Source organism: Python bivittatus, unplaced genomic scaffold (assembly GCF_059951505.1).
Source record: "Python bivittatus isolate LINGU-HERP-01145 unplaced genomic scaffold, Pbiv_v1 ctg000340_np1212, whole genome shotgun sequence".
In the NCBI taxonomy this organism is placed as follows: Eukaryota; Metazoa; Chordata; class Lepidosauria; order Squamata; family Pythonidae; genus Python; species Python bivittatus.
The window spans coordinates 18,154,854-18,169,058 of record NW_028277056.1 but is presented as its reverse complement, the minus strand read 5'-3'; the positions used below and the strand labels follow the sequence as shown (position 1 = coordinate 18,169,058).

General features: G+C 37.8%; 1 protein-coding gene across 3 annotated transcripts in view; it reads left to right on the top strand.

The window, feature by feature from the left end:
* EXPH5 (exophilin 5) overlaps window positions 1–13,279 on the top strand; it is a 52,746-nt gene extending 39,467 nt beyond the window's left edge. For all 3 annotated transcript variants that reach the window (XM_007431713.3, XM_025168880.2, XM_025168881.2), the window contains 2 exons: window positions 2,817–2,940; window positions 5,302–13,279. In XM_007431713.3, the coding sequence (XP_007431775.1) occupies window positions 2,817–2,940; window positions 5,302–10,112 (4,935 nt within the window). In that variant the 3' untranslated portion in view covers window positions 10,113–13,279. The remainder of the gene's footprint in view (window positions 1–2,816; window positions 2,941–5,301) is intronic.
* The last annotated feature ends 926 nt before the right edge of the window (window positions 13,280–14,205 follow it).

Sequence of the window (14,205 nt, the reverse complement as noted above, 5' to 3'; positions counted from 1 at the left end):
TGGCAACCTTAAGATGTGTGGACTTCAACTCCCAGAATTCCCCAGCCAGCCATGCTGGCTGGGGAATTCTGGGAGTTGAAGTCCACACATCTAAAAGTTGTCAAGGTTGAGAAACATTGCTCTAACTGATTACTCTTGATATGGATGCTGAATAAGTCAAGACTTCCATGGTGATAAATAGGGCCTATAGATGGATGGTTGCTGAAGGTACAGAGCATAGACCCTTTATTTTTTATACTTTTATCTTCTGTGAGTTAAGGATGGTATAAATGGGATCTGCCCCATCCTTATCCTTCATGTGCTAAGTTGGATGAAAAATGCTTGGTTTAAAGATTCGCGCTGAGTTTCACAGCTGCATGAAGATCAGAATTCTTTCTCCTGTTCAGTCAATCACTATACCAGAATTGCATTAATAGATGCAACCAAAAAACTGATTGTACAATGCCTGTACTGAATGAAACCTAGCTGAACAGTGTAGTTAGTAACTGTACTCTCACTGATACCATTTAAAGAAAATTAAATGTTACAAGAAATAAAATATGAATTCTGTGTCCAATTTCCCAGTTTCTTTCTAATATGTAGTACAGGGTTAAGGTTTAGAACTAACATACCATAGTGAATACTAGCTCACGCATGAACTTAAGATCTTCTTCATACTCACTTCAGATGCCAGCAGAGAGAGGGGCTAAGAAAGGGGCTTTTTGTAATGGAGACCTTGTCTTTGGAATGTTATTCCTAAGAAGACTTTTCTTGCTGGCACCAACATGTAATACTTAGGATGTAAATAACTGAATTTTTTAAAATATCCCCAGGCTTGTTTATTTTAAAAAGCCCACTGTTTTATTAACTAATTATAAACCTTCCTTTGCTCTGATTTCATCTATGGTTTGTTCTTATCTCTCGTCTCCAACTGTTCTTATATTTTGTATTATTGATTCCATTTTTTTTTAATGAATTGCATGGGAACCTTTTGAGGATGAATGGGAAACAAGATAAAAATGTATGAGTTTTAAAAAATTGCCCATATCTTAACATTCTTATGCTGTTAGTTTCTTTGCCCTCTGTTCCACACATGAGATTTCAGTGGTGGGGATAGAGCAACAAACATTGTTTTGACATTAAGAAAATGGTCCCATATGTTGAAGAAGATGTAAGGAGTTAACTTACTTTCTTCTACATGTGGCTCTGAATTTGTTTTGTGGTTATATCATACCTGCAAGTATACCCAGTGACTGCAGTTGACTGTTGTCATGGCCAGAGTCATCATAATTCTAGACTCTCTTGGTGACTACAATGCATATGTCACAACTAGAAGGTATGTAAGCCTTGAATGGTAAGAGCAATTCTTTTAAACTAGGGCTTAGGGACTAAGAGTTTTTTGTACTCTACCCATGCTGGCTCGTCATGACAAATTCTGTCTCCAAGATCCTCTTCATCCTTAAAAGAACTGCAGGACAGTCCTTGGAAATCTTCAACGCAGTTGGTTCAGTATTCTGACCTTTAATGCAGTGATTCTGTCATTTGTCGGCCAAAGACTGAAGTCTGTCTTAAAAAGTTAAGCTTCCCTTTTGGAAACACCTACCATATTATATTTGTTGGAACTAGGAGATGCCTTTCAGCTATGGTTGCCACCTGCTCTGCCTGCGAAAGTCAGCTAAAGAACTGCAAGGCACTGGAGAATTCCAGAAGCATTGCCACATCCCCAGAGGGCAGTCTGATTCCTAAACTCTGATGACTAAGCAGATAGGAAAGCAGGGCAAATTTAATTATGTTAGCTAGCCTGTAATGGCAAGGAGGACACCTAGGCACTGCTCTGAGAGCAGATGGAGAAGTTGGTTACATACTGTGTGTGTCCATAAGCATGATGTGTGCTCCCAGCTTTAATCCAGAGAATCTCTCTGCCTCGTGGATTAGAAGTTGGAAGACATATCCCTCTAATACTGAAGTCATTGTGGACTGTGGGGTTGTAGCGTATTCAGCTAAAATGCTACCATCCATACACAAAAGGAAGCTTTGGGGAAGACCAATAATTTAAAAAAAACTAATCTGGGGGTGACTTTAAAATGTTAGTGTGGGTGGGAGGCTGAAATGGAGCAAAAGACATGGCTAAACCAAACCACTCTACAATACAATATTTTATCTCGGGCCTGATTTTTATTAATTAATTCATTAAACTTACATACCATAGCCACCCATCCACCAGAAGAAACTTGTGAATTCTAAACTTGATCAGGCTGAAGAATATCTCCTATATTGCAAGATCCCATGAAGAAGTTTGATTATAATCAGCTAATAAAATATTGTTGGTTCTTGGATCCAGTGTTATAATATCTCTATTGATATTTTTCTTTTAATTATGTACTAGAAATGAAGAATGGATTTATTTAGAAACATTATTGATATTCGTATATATTTTTTTTAATTTTAATACTTGTGATAAATTGAACAATAGTTGTTCCCATTCAAGAAGTGCATGTCTGTTCATTCAGAAAATTGCTTTTCAGCTGTGAAGTTCAGAATATGAAAAACTAATTATGAATTTCTACTCCATATTAGTTGTAGTTCTAAGATGTAGCCAGTTCTTGCATCATTTGCCAGGGTTTTAAAATGTTGAAGAGTTTAGAACTAAATTAAAGTATACTAAAGCAATTTATCTGAAAGATAGAAAAATCTGCAAGTGTTAAAATAATGCCACCTCTGTAGCCAAGGTGCTATTAATATTACTATAGAAGATAATTGTAATAAAGAAAAAGGCATTTAATGGTTTTGTTTGGTTGAGAAAAAATTATCTGTTTCTTGATTTGTTCTTTTCATAGATCCAGACATGCAACTCCTCTTTGCCCTCTGAACCAACAAATAAATGTCTTGATGCAAACATAGTTGACATGATGGACAACACGTCAACATGGAATGAGGAGCTGGAAAATGAGCTTTTAAAAGGTAAACTCATATCTTTGCTCCACATTGTACATGACTTGCAAACTCTTGATCTGAGAGTGGTAAAACTGTATAAAACATTCTTATATACAGATAGTCCTCACTTAACAACAGTAATTGGGACTAGAATTTCTGTCGCTAAGTGACTTGGTAATAAAGTACAATGTCACATGAATGCACTGCTTAGCAATGGAAATTCCAGCGCTTCTGATTGCCATCATTAAGGGAATCACCGTGGGTCATTAAGCGAGGATGTCACATGGTCACCATTTGCAACCTCCTGCTGGCTTCCCCATTGACTTTGCTTGTAAAAAGCTGGCAAAGAAGGTCGTGAATAGTCATCATGTGACTGCAGAATGCTGTGACATCGTAATTGCAAGCCAGGCGCTGAGTGCCTGGATCGTGATCATGTGGCTGCAGGGATACTGTAACTGACATAAGTATGAGGTCCAGTCATAACTACCACTTGTTCAGCACTGGCCTAAGTTTGAATGGTCACTGAACGAGTAGTCATTAAACAAGGACCACCTGTAATATCACTGTGGCCACCTCCCCCAAGTTGGCGCTTTCTGAATGTGCTAAACTTAAGTTCCCAGTCAGCCTACTGGCAATGCTTGCCAGGAATTCTGGGAGCTGAAGTTAAGGTGTCTACAGGACAATAGCCTGGGGCAGATGCCCTGTAGTTTCACCTAGATCCTCTGAGTGGAGTAATAAATTAATTGGATGATCAAATAATGGGAGTATTACGTTCCATTCTATCTATAGCTGTCCTGTTTACCTTCAGGCATTAGTGCAATCTATCCAGACAAGAACTGACACTTGTAAAAATTTCTAGTATGTCTTTGGTTACCTACAGTGGCACTGCTGTTGTTGCATGGGGGACATTAGTTTGGGTCTCATTATCCAGGAAGTTTACCAAACTATCCTCTACTAAGCAAACACACAGTAGTTGCATCAGTAGGTTGTTTTAAAATAATATCTTGAATTCCAAGGCCAAGTGGCTAAACCAATGGAGAATGAAAAATGGCCCTTGAGACGCAGTTAGTCTCCTGTCTTGCCATTCCAGTGGGATAACTGGCTCTGCATCCCCAAAGCTGCATCTACCTGCTACTTACGAAGAGTTCTTTAACATAATGTGCAATTTCTGTGGAATGTTCTGTGCAGCACTTTTATAATTCTCCCTGACCACCAGGATAGAGATAGGAAAAGCACTCACTAGAAGCAAGTGGAGGAGGCCAGATGATGTGGGAGCAACCATAGCAGTCCCTCCAGAAACTCCAGGACTCTCTTAAATTTTATGATGCTTCTCCTTGGTCTTTTTCCCCAAGTTAAAAAATCCAAATATTCCTATTTTTCCTCACAGGGCAGAGACAATTTTATTCTCCTCTGGGACTACACTTGGGTGCTTGTTTTTCCAGCTTCTGAGCCCACAGAGAGTATGGCTAGTGATAAGGTGACTTCCCCAAAGTATGCAGAGTAGGCCCATTCTTTTCAATTTTGGGGATGAAGTTAAGGGGCAAAATAAATGTTTTAAACCCCATTCATGAAGAATTAATGCCTGGCTTGGCCCTTAATTTGCACTGAAAAGCACATAAAATTTCACTGGCAAGTTGTTGCTGAATTTCAGTGGTGTAATTAGATGGTGCTTCAGAGTCCACAACTGGCCAGCAAGCCTTTAAGGTGTTTATTTTTGTACCTTTGCTAAGTAATTGATATGAAAAAGATTATTCTTTTTTTTCCTAAGTGAACTAAGGAATGGTCTGTGCAGGCTAATACATGCAGCACAAAAAATTATAATTACACTTTGTATCTCCAAGGTGAAAATTATTCTCCCCACCTTCCTGGCAGTTAGAAAGTATTCTTGAAATGGAATCAGATTTAATATTTAACTCAAAGAAGTAGTCAGCAAGCAATTGTATATTTGCTTATCCAACTGTATTGTATTTAGGGATGCAAATAAATTCAGCTATGAATTCTGCAATCTGCTTTCAACAGAATGTGCCATGACAAGCACATTAGCTTTAAATTCAGATCAGAGAAAAACAGTACCACATGGAACAACATTCATGCTATCTATTTCACTAACTTGGTGATGTTTTATATGATTTTTAGCCTGTTTTAACTTGTAAAAGATTTATGTTTCAGTAAAAAGGACAAAAGTCTCATAGAATGATTTAAAGATAAATATTAAGTAAGAGACAGCTTGTATCAAAACCTCTTAAGTATATCTGCTGTGATGTTAGTGGCTTAATTAAAACAGAGATACAGTACAAGGGATTTTTTTATGTAGAACAAGAACTCAACAAGTTGAATTGTCTGTATCAGTGTTGAAAAATAAAAATTCCTTCCTTCACTATTCACTAGTTTTGGACAGTCTGGATAACCAGCTGGCACAGGAACAATCTCAAGATACTATGAATGGAAGGACTCCAACTGAATATGGCTCTACAGTGCCAGAAATCCATCAGCATTCCATTGTTATGCAACCAGATTTCCTTGGAGAAGTACAGAGAAATGACCAGAACTCATTTTTAGCAGACAGAATGAGGATGTTAAGAGCCAAAGATAAATACAACACTTTCTTCAGACCAAGGAGGCTTTATGATACATATATAAAGCAGCATCACACAGAAAAGTACACATATGGGGATTTGTATGACAAAAGATCTTCTGCTTTGAAGAGAGGATATTCTACTTGTTCTCTTGGACATTCTTCAAAAAATAGCTTGGAACTTCCATCAGGATCACACAGTAGTGGATTTGGTCCTAAAAACATCATGTCCAGGGATACAATGGGCAGAAGTTACTCTTTGTCTTGTCTTACAAGGCACTCTCCTTTAATGTCTGCTGACAAGTTTTCCACCAGTAGCTTACAGCATGGTTTGGAAAGCAATATGGACTTCACAGAGGCAAACTTTCAGCATCGTTCCAGACGGACCCCTCTGTCATCTATTGTATGGAATATGCCACAGTCTTCTAGACATTCACTACATCCAGACAGACTTCGTAGAACACAGTCATTAACAGAATTTAACTCAGCGTTTGAGGACTCACACCCTTGTTCTCCAGCAGAGAATACAAGATACAAACTTTATAGGTCAAAAATGAATTACAGAAAAGTAGTACCAAATACGAGCCATTTTTTATTCACTGACAGACGAATAGACCCTCTGTGTTTTGACAATCGGGAGAATTATGTGTCATATCCATTGAAAAATATTTCAAAATCATGTTACAGATATCCATCATTTCATGGTAAAATGAATCCGTCCCAAACCAATTTTCCTTTTGGAAGAAGGGAGGAGTACCTTTTTAGACGTAATAACCACCAGTATTTCAGTGATACGTACCATGTCCCTGATGTAAACTTTGAACAGCTTCCAACTAATCTGGGTGACCGGCAGAGTGACTATGGGGGAAAAAAAGACATATGGCAAAGTGATCATATGCACAACCATGCCTCAGAATACACAAGGACTAGGGATCATTCAGGAAGAGGAATTAACAAACTGTTTCTAAAACGTGCAAAAGACATGCAAAAATGTCCAGCATACGTCTCAGCTGCTTTGGAGAACCAAACTGAATGTGCAGCACCAAGTCAAAGTCAGCTTAGTGGAGATAGTCAAGCTCCTTCAAAGATATTTGTTAAATCCTTTCAAACCAAGAAAAATTCTAAAATACTTGGCATGGAAGGGGTGAGTAATGCTGATCAGTCAGATAAAGTGGATAGCATGGACATAAAAAAACCAATATTAAGTCAAGTGTTTGGACAAGTAAATACAAATAATCCAACAGAATCTCAGGTGTCTCCTTCTGCAGTCTCTCCTCTAACTACCCCTCCTACGACCTCATCTCTCCAGCCACCTTTTATATTAAATTCAAAAAGGCAAGCCAAAGCAAATTCCTTGAGACGCATTGAAAACGTTTGTTTATCAAAGATTCACAGTAGAAATGGCCAAAGAAAGGAAGATAACTGTGTTGAAAGCAAGAGTGTAGAGCAAGCATGTCCCCCACTCCTGATTACTAATCCTACAAAGCTATCCATTCTTCAGAGTTCCCCACAAGAGGAACATCAGTTGGAAACTCTGAAAGCATTTAATCCTAACAAGATGTTAAATGGAACCTATTCGTCTGACTTCAATGAAGACCCCAAAGTACTTCCGAATAATGAATTCCCAGTTTCTTATGCTGAAACACTCCATAAACCAAATAGATTTGTCAGATATCCAACTAGTAATAGTATTAGTGGCTCACCCAGCAACAGCCCTCTCAAATCTCCTATAACATATAAAACATTACATCGAAAATCAGCTAGTACTGATGGCAGCGATCTGTCTAAAAAACGCATCTCTCCACCTACAAAGAAAATCCTTTTCAGAAATAAGAGGATGGTGGGGGATAATTTAGAAGCACACATATCAAACAGAATTGGGAATATTTATTCAAGTAAGGGAGAAAAAAACTCTTTTCTCAGCTCATCCTGCTCATCCTTAAACATATCACCAAAAGAAATGGCTGATGAGAAAAATAAAAAAATTAAAGATTACCACATGCAGTTAACTCAGGTTCCTAACTGCCGATCAGGGGGTTCTAATATAATTGGCAGTAAACGGAAAAAAGGAGATGGTCCAGAGAAAACTGCCATTTCTGTCTTTTCTGAGAAGGGGGAAACAGAGGCAGGAAATCCTTTAAAGCAATATAAAACCACCAGCACACTGACAGTTAGCATAGAGGAAGACAATGTAAAATACCACGAACTGATTTCAGTTTATTATGCCTTACCACCGAAACACTCAAACACTCTGTGCAATGTCTTTCTAGAAGATACCAAAAAGACAGATTCATCCTCATCCCCAGAAAAATCTCAGGCCGTTAAAAAGGAGTATGAAGCTCTTATTGGTATGACAACAGTCGCTTCTCCATCTAACTTAGAAAAAGGAGAAAAAGTTATTTCTCCTGACAAAATGCCTACTCCTCTTGATGTACAACAGGATTCAAAAAATGCAGACGATCCTGATAAAGATCTTCAAGTTCCAAATCCCACTCTGAGAACAGCAGGCACTTCTCCTGCACAATGTACAATGCATAATAGAGAAGAAATAATCGGACCAGGAGCAGAAGAGCCAGCCCTTGCATTTTCCAGTAGGCCAGCTGTGGATGGTTTTCCAGGTGACCCCAAACCCAACAGAATAGAGGCTGAAACAGTTAACACTGTTACCAGCGCATTGTCCAACCTGCGTATTGGCAAGCACTCTTCTCCATGGACAGAAGCACCAAAACTTGATAAAAACTTACATCTTAACTCACTGAATTCCAAAAGTGCCAAAACCTCTTTAGGGAATATTTCTGCAGTTTCTTCTGCAATAAATGTTCAAAAAGGGAGTCTCTGTGGTAGTCAGCCATCGGCTGAAACATCAGCAACCATTCCCCCTTCTGATTTAACTGACTTTATCCAGGATGGAAGATCCACTGCATATCCAGAAGACAGCACCCCAGTAAATGCCAGTAAAGAAAAAAACAGAAATGCTGCAGAGGTTAAAGAAAGGGCTCGTTATATATGCCGCATTATTTCTGAAAGGGGACATGGGTTTCAGCCGAGAAATGAAAGTGTCGGGAATGAAGCATCCGTTTCAAAGATCAAGATGCATTCAGATTTCCAGAATTCAACACTGCCAGGGGATGCAGCTTTTTCGGTTAATCCAGTTGTTCAACCAAAAGGGAATATGGTAGAATGTTCAAAACCTCAACAGCAGGAGATGCCTCCAAATCATCTGCTCCACAAAGTTTGCACAAATCCACAGAGGTCTGAAAGAATCTGTGTGGATAATCAGAACTTTAGCTCTAAAGATCAGTATTCAGGTCCTGCACAGGACCTGCCTGAGCATTCACTACCTGAAAATAAGCTTGTCTTAGATTGCATTAAAGATAAAGTTAGTGACATAGAAAAAAGAAAAAACAGGTCCTCAATTAAAAACAAACTGGCAGCCATGTACAAAACAAGTCGAAAGTTTTCTAGTAAGAAAAGCTCAAGTCCCAAGCCACACGTAAGTTGCATATTTTCACAGAATGATGAACTTTCATTAGATAACAGCAACCATTATCCCATGTTGATTTCACCTGATGATTCCCAGCAAACAGGGAATGAGAATCAGAATCAGGCTTCTCTACCTGGTGAATTTCATATTACAAGGCTGAGTAAGGTTGAAAATAAGAAACTGCAAACAAATGAAGACAGGAGGCCTTTTACAAACTTGTGCAACCAGAAAAGAGAACATTCTGGGCAAAGTGATAAAAATACAAAGACCACCCAAAATTCTACCATTTTATTTCCAAAATCAATTATGCCTGTGCTAAACAACAATTTACAGACAGGTAGTAAAGTTTTAGAAAATAACAACTATCCCATTTTCTCCAAATGCACAGTTATGGATTCTTACCCCACAAAAAGAAGTCACAGTAATGTTGGTGAGCCTTCATCTTTTCCACTTTTATCTGATAAACATTCATATATTAAAAATGATTCAAAGGCAAATATTTATCCACTGCAAAAATTGACCTCTCAGGCAGAATGTGAGGATTATCAAGATAATGAGCAGTCAGACATTTTTAAAAATGTAAACCAACCCTGTGTCAAGCCAGTTCTAAAGTTCAGCAAAACCCAGCGTGAACGACATTTTTCTGAATGTTCCTATACACAAAAATTCCATGATCATCTGACCCCTAAAAGTAGCTTGACACAACCTAGATGCAGACGGAAGTTCAAGTCCTATTCTGAACTGTTATCCTGTGATGAAAATGAGAACTGGGACACATACAACAAGAATAACAGGAACTTTGGTTCACGGCGTATCATGTACCCATCAATTGAATTTGGCATTTTTGGAAAAGAACAACAGCAGGCTTTCTTAGATAACATAAAGAGGTCACTCACAGAAGGACGGTTGTGGAATCCATGTCTTTTAAAGAACCACAGGTCTATTACAAATGAAGATAGGTACTCCTTAAGTGGGCTGGAGCTGTTGAAATCAAGAGCTGCAGAAGAACAGTTCCCAAATGAACCTCTTGATTTCCATGACGAAGCCTCTGCATATTCTTCAGATTCAGATTCTGACTCTGACACCACCACAGATGACGAATATTATCTGCATGAGTATGAGAAAGAATCAGAACTTTGAGGAGCTCAGTGATGTAGAAGGCAACTACCTACTTGCTGACTTGTTGGTTGGTAGCTTATAAAATAGTAGGGACTGAAAACTTGAGTAGATTTCTGTAAATGCACTAATCTGATCTCAGACACTAAATGGATATATTGTACTAAAGTAGTCTTCCACAGTTTTGGCATTTCTTAAATATGTGGACTCCCAGAATTCTAAGAAATATATGTACAAGTGGGGGGATTCTTGGAATTAAGGTCCACCTATTTGGAGAATGCCCAGGTTATAGAAGCTAAGACATAACGTATTTGGTTTTAGGCTAGGGTACTGTATGAACTCAGTCACTGTGGCTTATAAATTGTGGTGAACTGTTTTGTGTGTTGCTTAAATCCAACCATTTGTGGTTTATTCAATAAGCCATGGTTAAGTAAGCCATAACTTAGAGTTATGTGAACCTAGCCATTGTAGTGATCAGCTCAAAAATGTCAGAATTTGCTTCTAAAGGGTAAAATCACCATAAATTTAATAGCAGTGGAAAGAAAAATGGAATTGTCCAACTGGCACTCAAATGGGGCTGCCAGCTTTTGCGGGGCAGGGTCTCCTATACCATTCATACTATTCTTATAAGCAGAATGAACTTTGCCCCATAATCATAATCATAACACGGCTGCTTTCACCAGCAATTGAATGTTTGCACTCAACACATCCATGGCCCTTCTGTGTTTCAACAACCCTAAACTTTCTTCATCAGTAAGTTTTAGAAAAAAACAGAGAAGATTGAGAATATGTGTGTATTTAATATCTTATGTGCGCATATGCCCCTTTAACTGGAAAGTGTGTGTGTGTGTGTGTGTGTGTGTGTGTGCATGTATTAAAAACCCCATTAAGATGAAAGGAGCTACTTCAATGAGGTAGCTATCCCTACGTTTCAAATCACGCTGAAGCAATTGCAAGAGACTCATTCAAAACAGTGAAATTTTAAAATGCTGCATGTTCACTGATTTCTGCTTTAGTTTTTAAAATCAGCCTATTAACATGGTATGTAAAATAGGTTGTTTTAAAATGCTTAATACTTCGTTAAAGAAGTATATGTATGAATTGAATGTACAGTATGGTTTTGAATATTAGTTTGTTTAGTATGGCTGTTACACTTGAAATTATTAATAAACTATATATTTATATTTTGGTTCATGTAAATAAACTAAGATTCTAATTATAATTATCTGTTCATGTAAAAATACATTCTTTGAATGTGAATTCTTTTGAAAAAAAAGTTTGTGCAGAGGAAGCATATGGCCTAATTAATTTCTATAGCCTTTTGTACTGTAAAAAGACTTTGAAATAAGATTTGTAAAAGTTTATTGAAGCTCCTTTGTTGAAAATTGTTCTATGTGACAAGTTCAGAGTGCAGTCAGAAAGTCATGCCCAGGCATATGTTTACATGCATATAAAATTGTTCTTTAATATCCTCTTTCTGTGCTTTGCATTCATGATTTTCTTATTTTGTAAATATGTTCTTTGTTTTGAGATTAATGAGAGTCAGGCCGAATCTCCTTCTGGTGAAATTCTGTCCTATGTATCCAAGCCTTTCTACAGTATGCTACTTGTACAAACAAAACTGTAACTGTAATTCCAGTCAAGAGCAAAATTCCTGCCTTGCAACTTAAGCTCATTAATGCTGACAATTGTCTGGTATTTGCTAGCATGGGCAGGTTCAACTCCCGTTACAAAGTAATCCAGTGCAGACGCCGAAGGTCAATCTATGGCAACTGAACCACCCATTCCAAAGTCCAGCTAGACATGTGTTACCACTGAGGAGCAGAAGGGAACAGAAATACAGTAACTCCAGGACTGGTGTATTTTCTCCCTTATTTGGAGAATTTTTTATTTTTATTTTTATCCTGCCTTTTTTTTCATACGCAACTCAGGGTGGCAAACATGCCAATATTCCTTCCTCTTCCTACTTTCCCACAACAACAACCCTGTGAGGTGAGTTGGGTTGAGAGTGTGACTGGCCCAAAGTCACCCAGCTGGTTTTTCATGCCTAAGGCGGGACTAGATGTCTCAGTCTCCTGGTTTCTAGGCCAACACCTTAACCACTACACCAAACTGGCTTTTGGATCCAGTTTGGATCCAAGATAATTGAATCCAGATACCCAAAAATTGGATCCAGATAATTGAAAACCTGATTTGCCTCAGTTCCCCCTCTCTTTTCTATTGGAAAGGTTATAGAGACTTCCAAATCCATGTGAGGTAGTTTCTGCTTTTGTCTGCTGTTTCCTCAAGAAGATATGACTAGACTACTTCATCCATGGCCCCTAGAATTTCTGTACAGGGGCTGTGGGATGCAGCTAAACTTAACAGCCAATTTATGTATTAACTCTAGTAAGACTTTTGTGTGCTGGAGATCCTATGTGAGCAATTTATGCAGGTGAACAATGTGGCCCATATACCACAGTCCCACGTTTAAGGGTATCCCTGGTGAAATGGGTGGGGCAACCTTAAAAAATACATGAATTTCATGGGTTTTTCGAACAATTTTGGACCATAAGGCTGATTTGGTTGGTGGCATTTTCCAAACCAGCTCTCCATTGCTTCTTAGACAGGTTATTTCAGAATAAGTGGCTGGCAACCACAAGTCCAAGGTAGGAAAAAGGGTCACTCTAGTATGAGCACTATAGAAGCCCCTTCTATGCTTTTATAAAATTTTGGTTGTAGCCTATAAAATAGGGGAGGAGGCAGCAGCCCTATATTGGATGTCTGACACTAATATTTCTTACACATTTAGTTATAAATAGTTTAGCAGTTTGTCCCCAGAAATGTCATGTTCTCCTGTCTTGTGTCCTAGACCAGGGTTCCTCAACCTTGGCAACTTGAAGATGTGTGGACTTCAACTCCCAGAATTCCCCAGACAGCATGTTGGAGTCCAGACATCTTCAAGTCGCCAAGGTTGAGGAACTCTGTCCTTGACTATCTGTGTTTTATGCCAGTCTTCCTTAGTCCTTGTGTCTTCAAACATGTTGGGACTACAACTCCCAGAATTCCTTGCTAACACATTGCAGTGCAAGCACATTTACATGTAACCAGGGAAAACGTTTTTATTTGAAATAAGCTATTAATATTGACTACCAATATTTTTAAATAAATGGAGTATATTTATGACAATGACAAAGTGGTCGTCTTGTTTGTGTTCTACTTTCATTCTGAATGCTTAATAAATGTTTGATTTTCAGGGTACACACACATGAATGGCATGTTTACAGTTGTGATGTCAAAAGTGGATTCAAGCATCCAGAGTTAATTATTTTGTCATAAGTTGTCCTCTTAATTTTATGCAATATTTTGAAAGAACATAAATGAAAAAGGTTATACATAAGAAAGAAAAGTATAAGATATTGTATGTAGGAAAACAGAAACATGCAGATAATTATACTTATAGAACTTTAAATGGAACATAACTTGGTTAACATAGTACAGAACACCACCAAATCTCTAAGCAGTAAACGATACGTTAGATCAATACTGAAAGTTATAAACCAAATTAAAGTATAATTTATAAATAAACCAAAATTTGGATGTGGCACAAAACCATATATAACATCATAATACAAGAATGGTTTCCAGAAACTTACACTCAGCATCAGATTTACTTTTTATGTAGAAAATTATTCCTGTCATCGAAGCATGCTCCCACAATTTAGCCATTCTTCCAAAGAAGAAATTGTAGAAAGCATATAAAATTGTTGCAGCTGTTAACATATACAAGATAATTCAGTGCATTTTGGAAATATATGGTTTAGAGAAATTGAATGAAAATATCTCAGTTTGTAATGCAATTACAACCTTCAAAATCTGTCCCGTTTTACTGTGAATTATTCTTCAGTATCATTGGGCTTTACAAAGTTGCTGCCACATATGAAAAAAAGAATCCAGTCTGCTCATGACATTTCCAGAAAATTTATTTTAGCAATCAAGACTGGAATAATATACCAATGGTAGAACATCTAACATCAGTTCTAAGTATGATGATCAAAGTAAATTTAATATTTGTCGTCCATTGAAATTCCCACTGTTGCATCTTTATAACTCTGTTCAAGTTCTGCATCCATTTTAT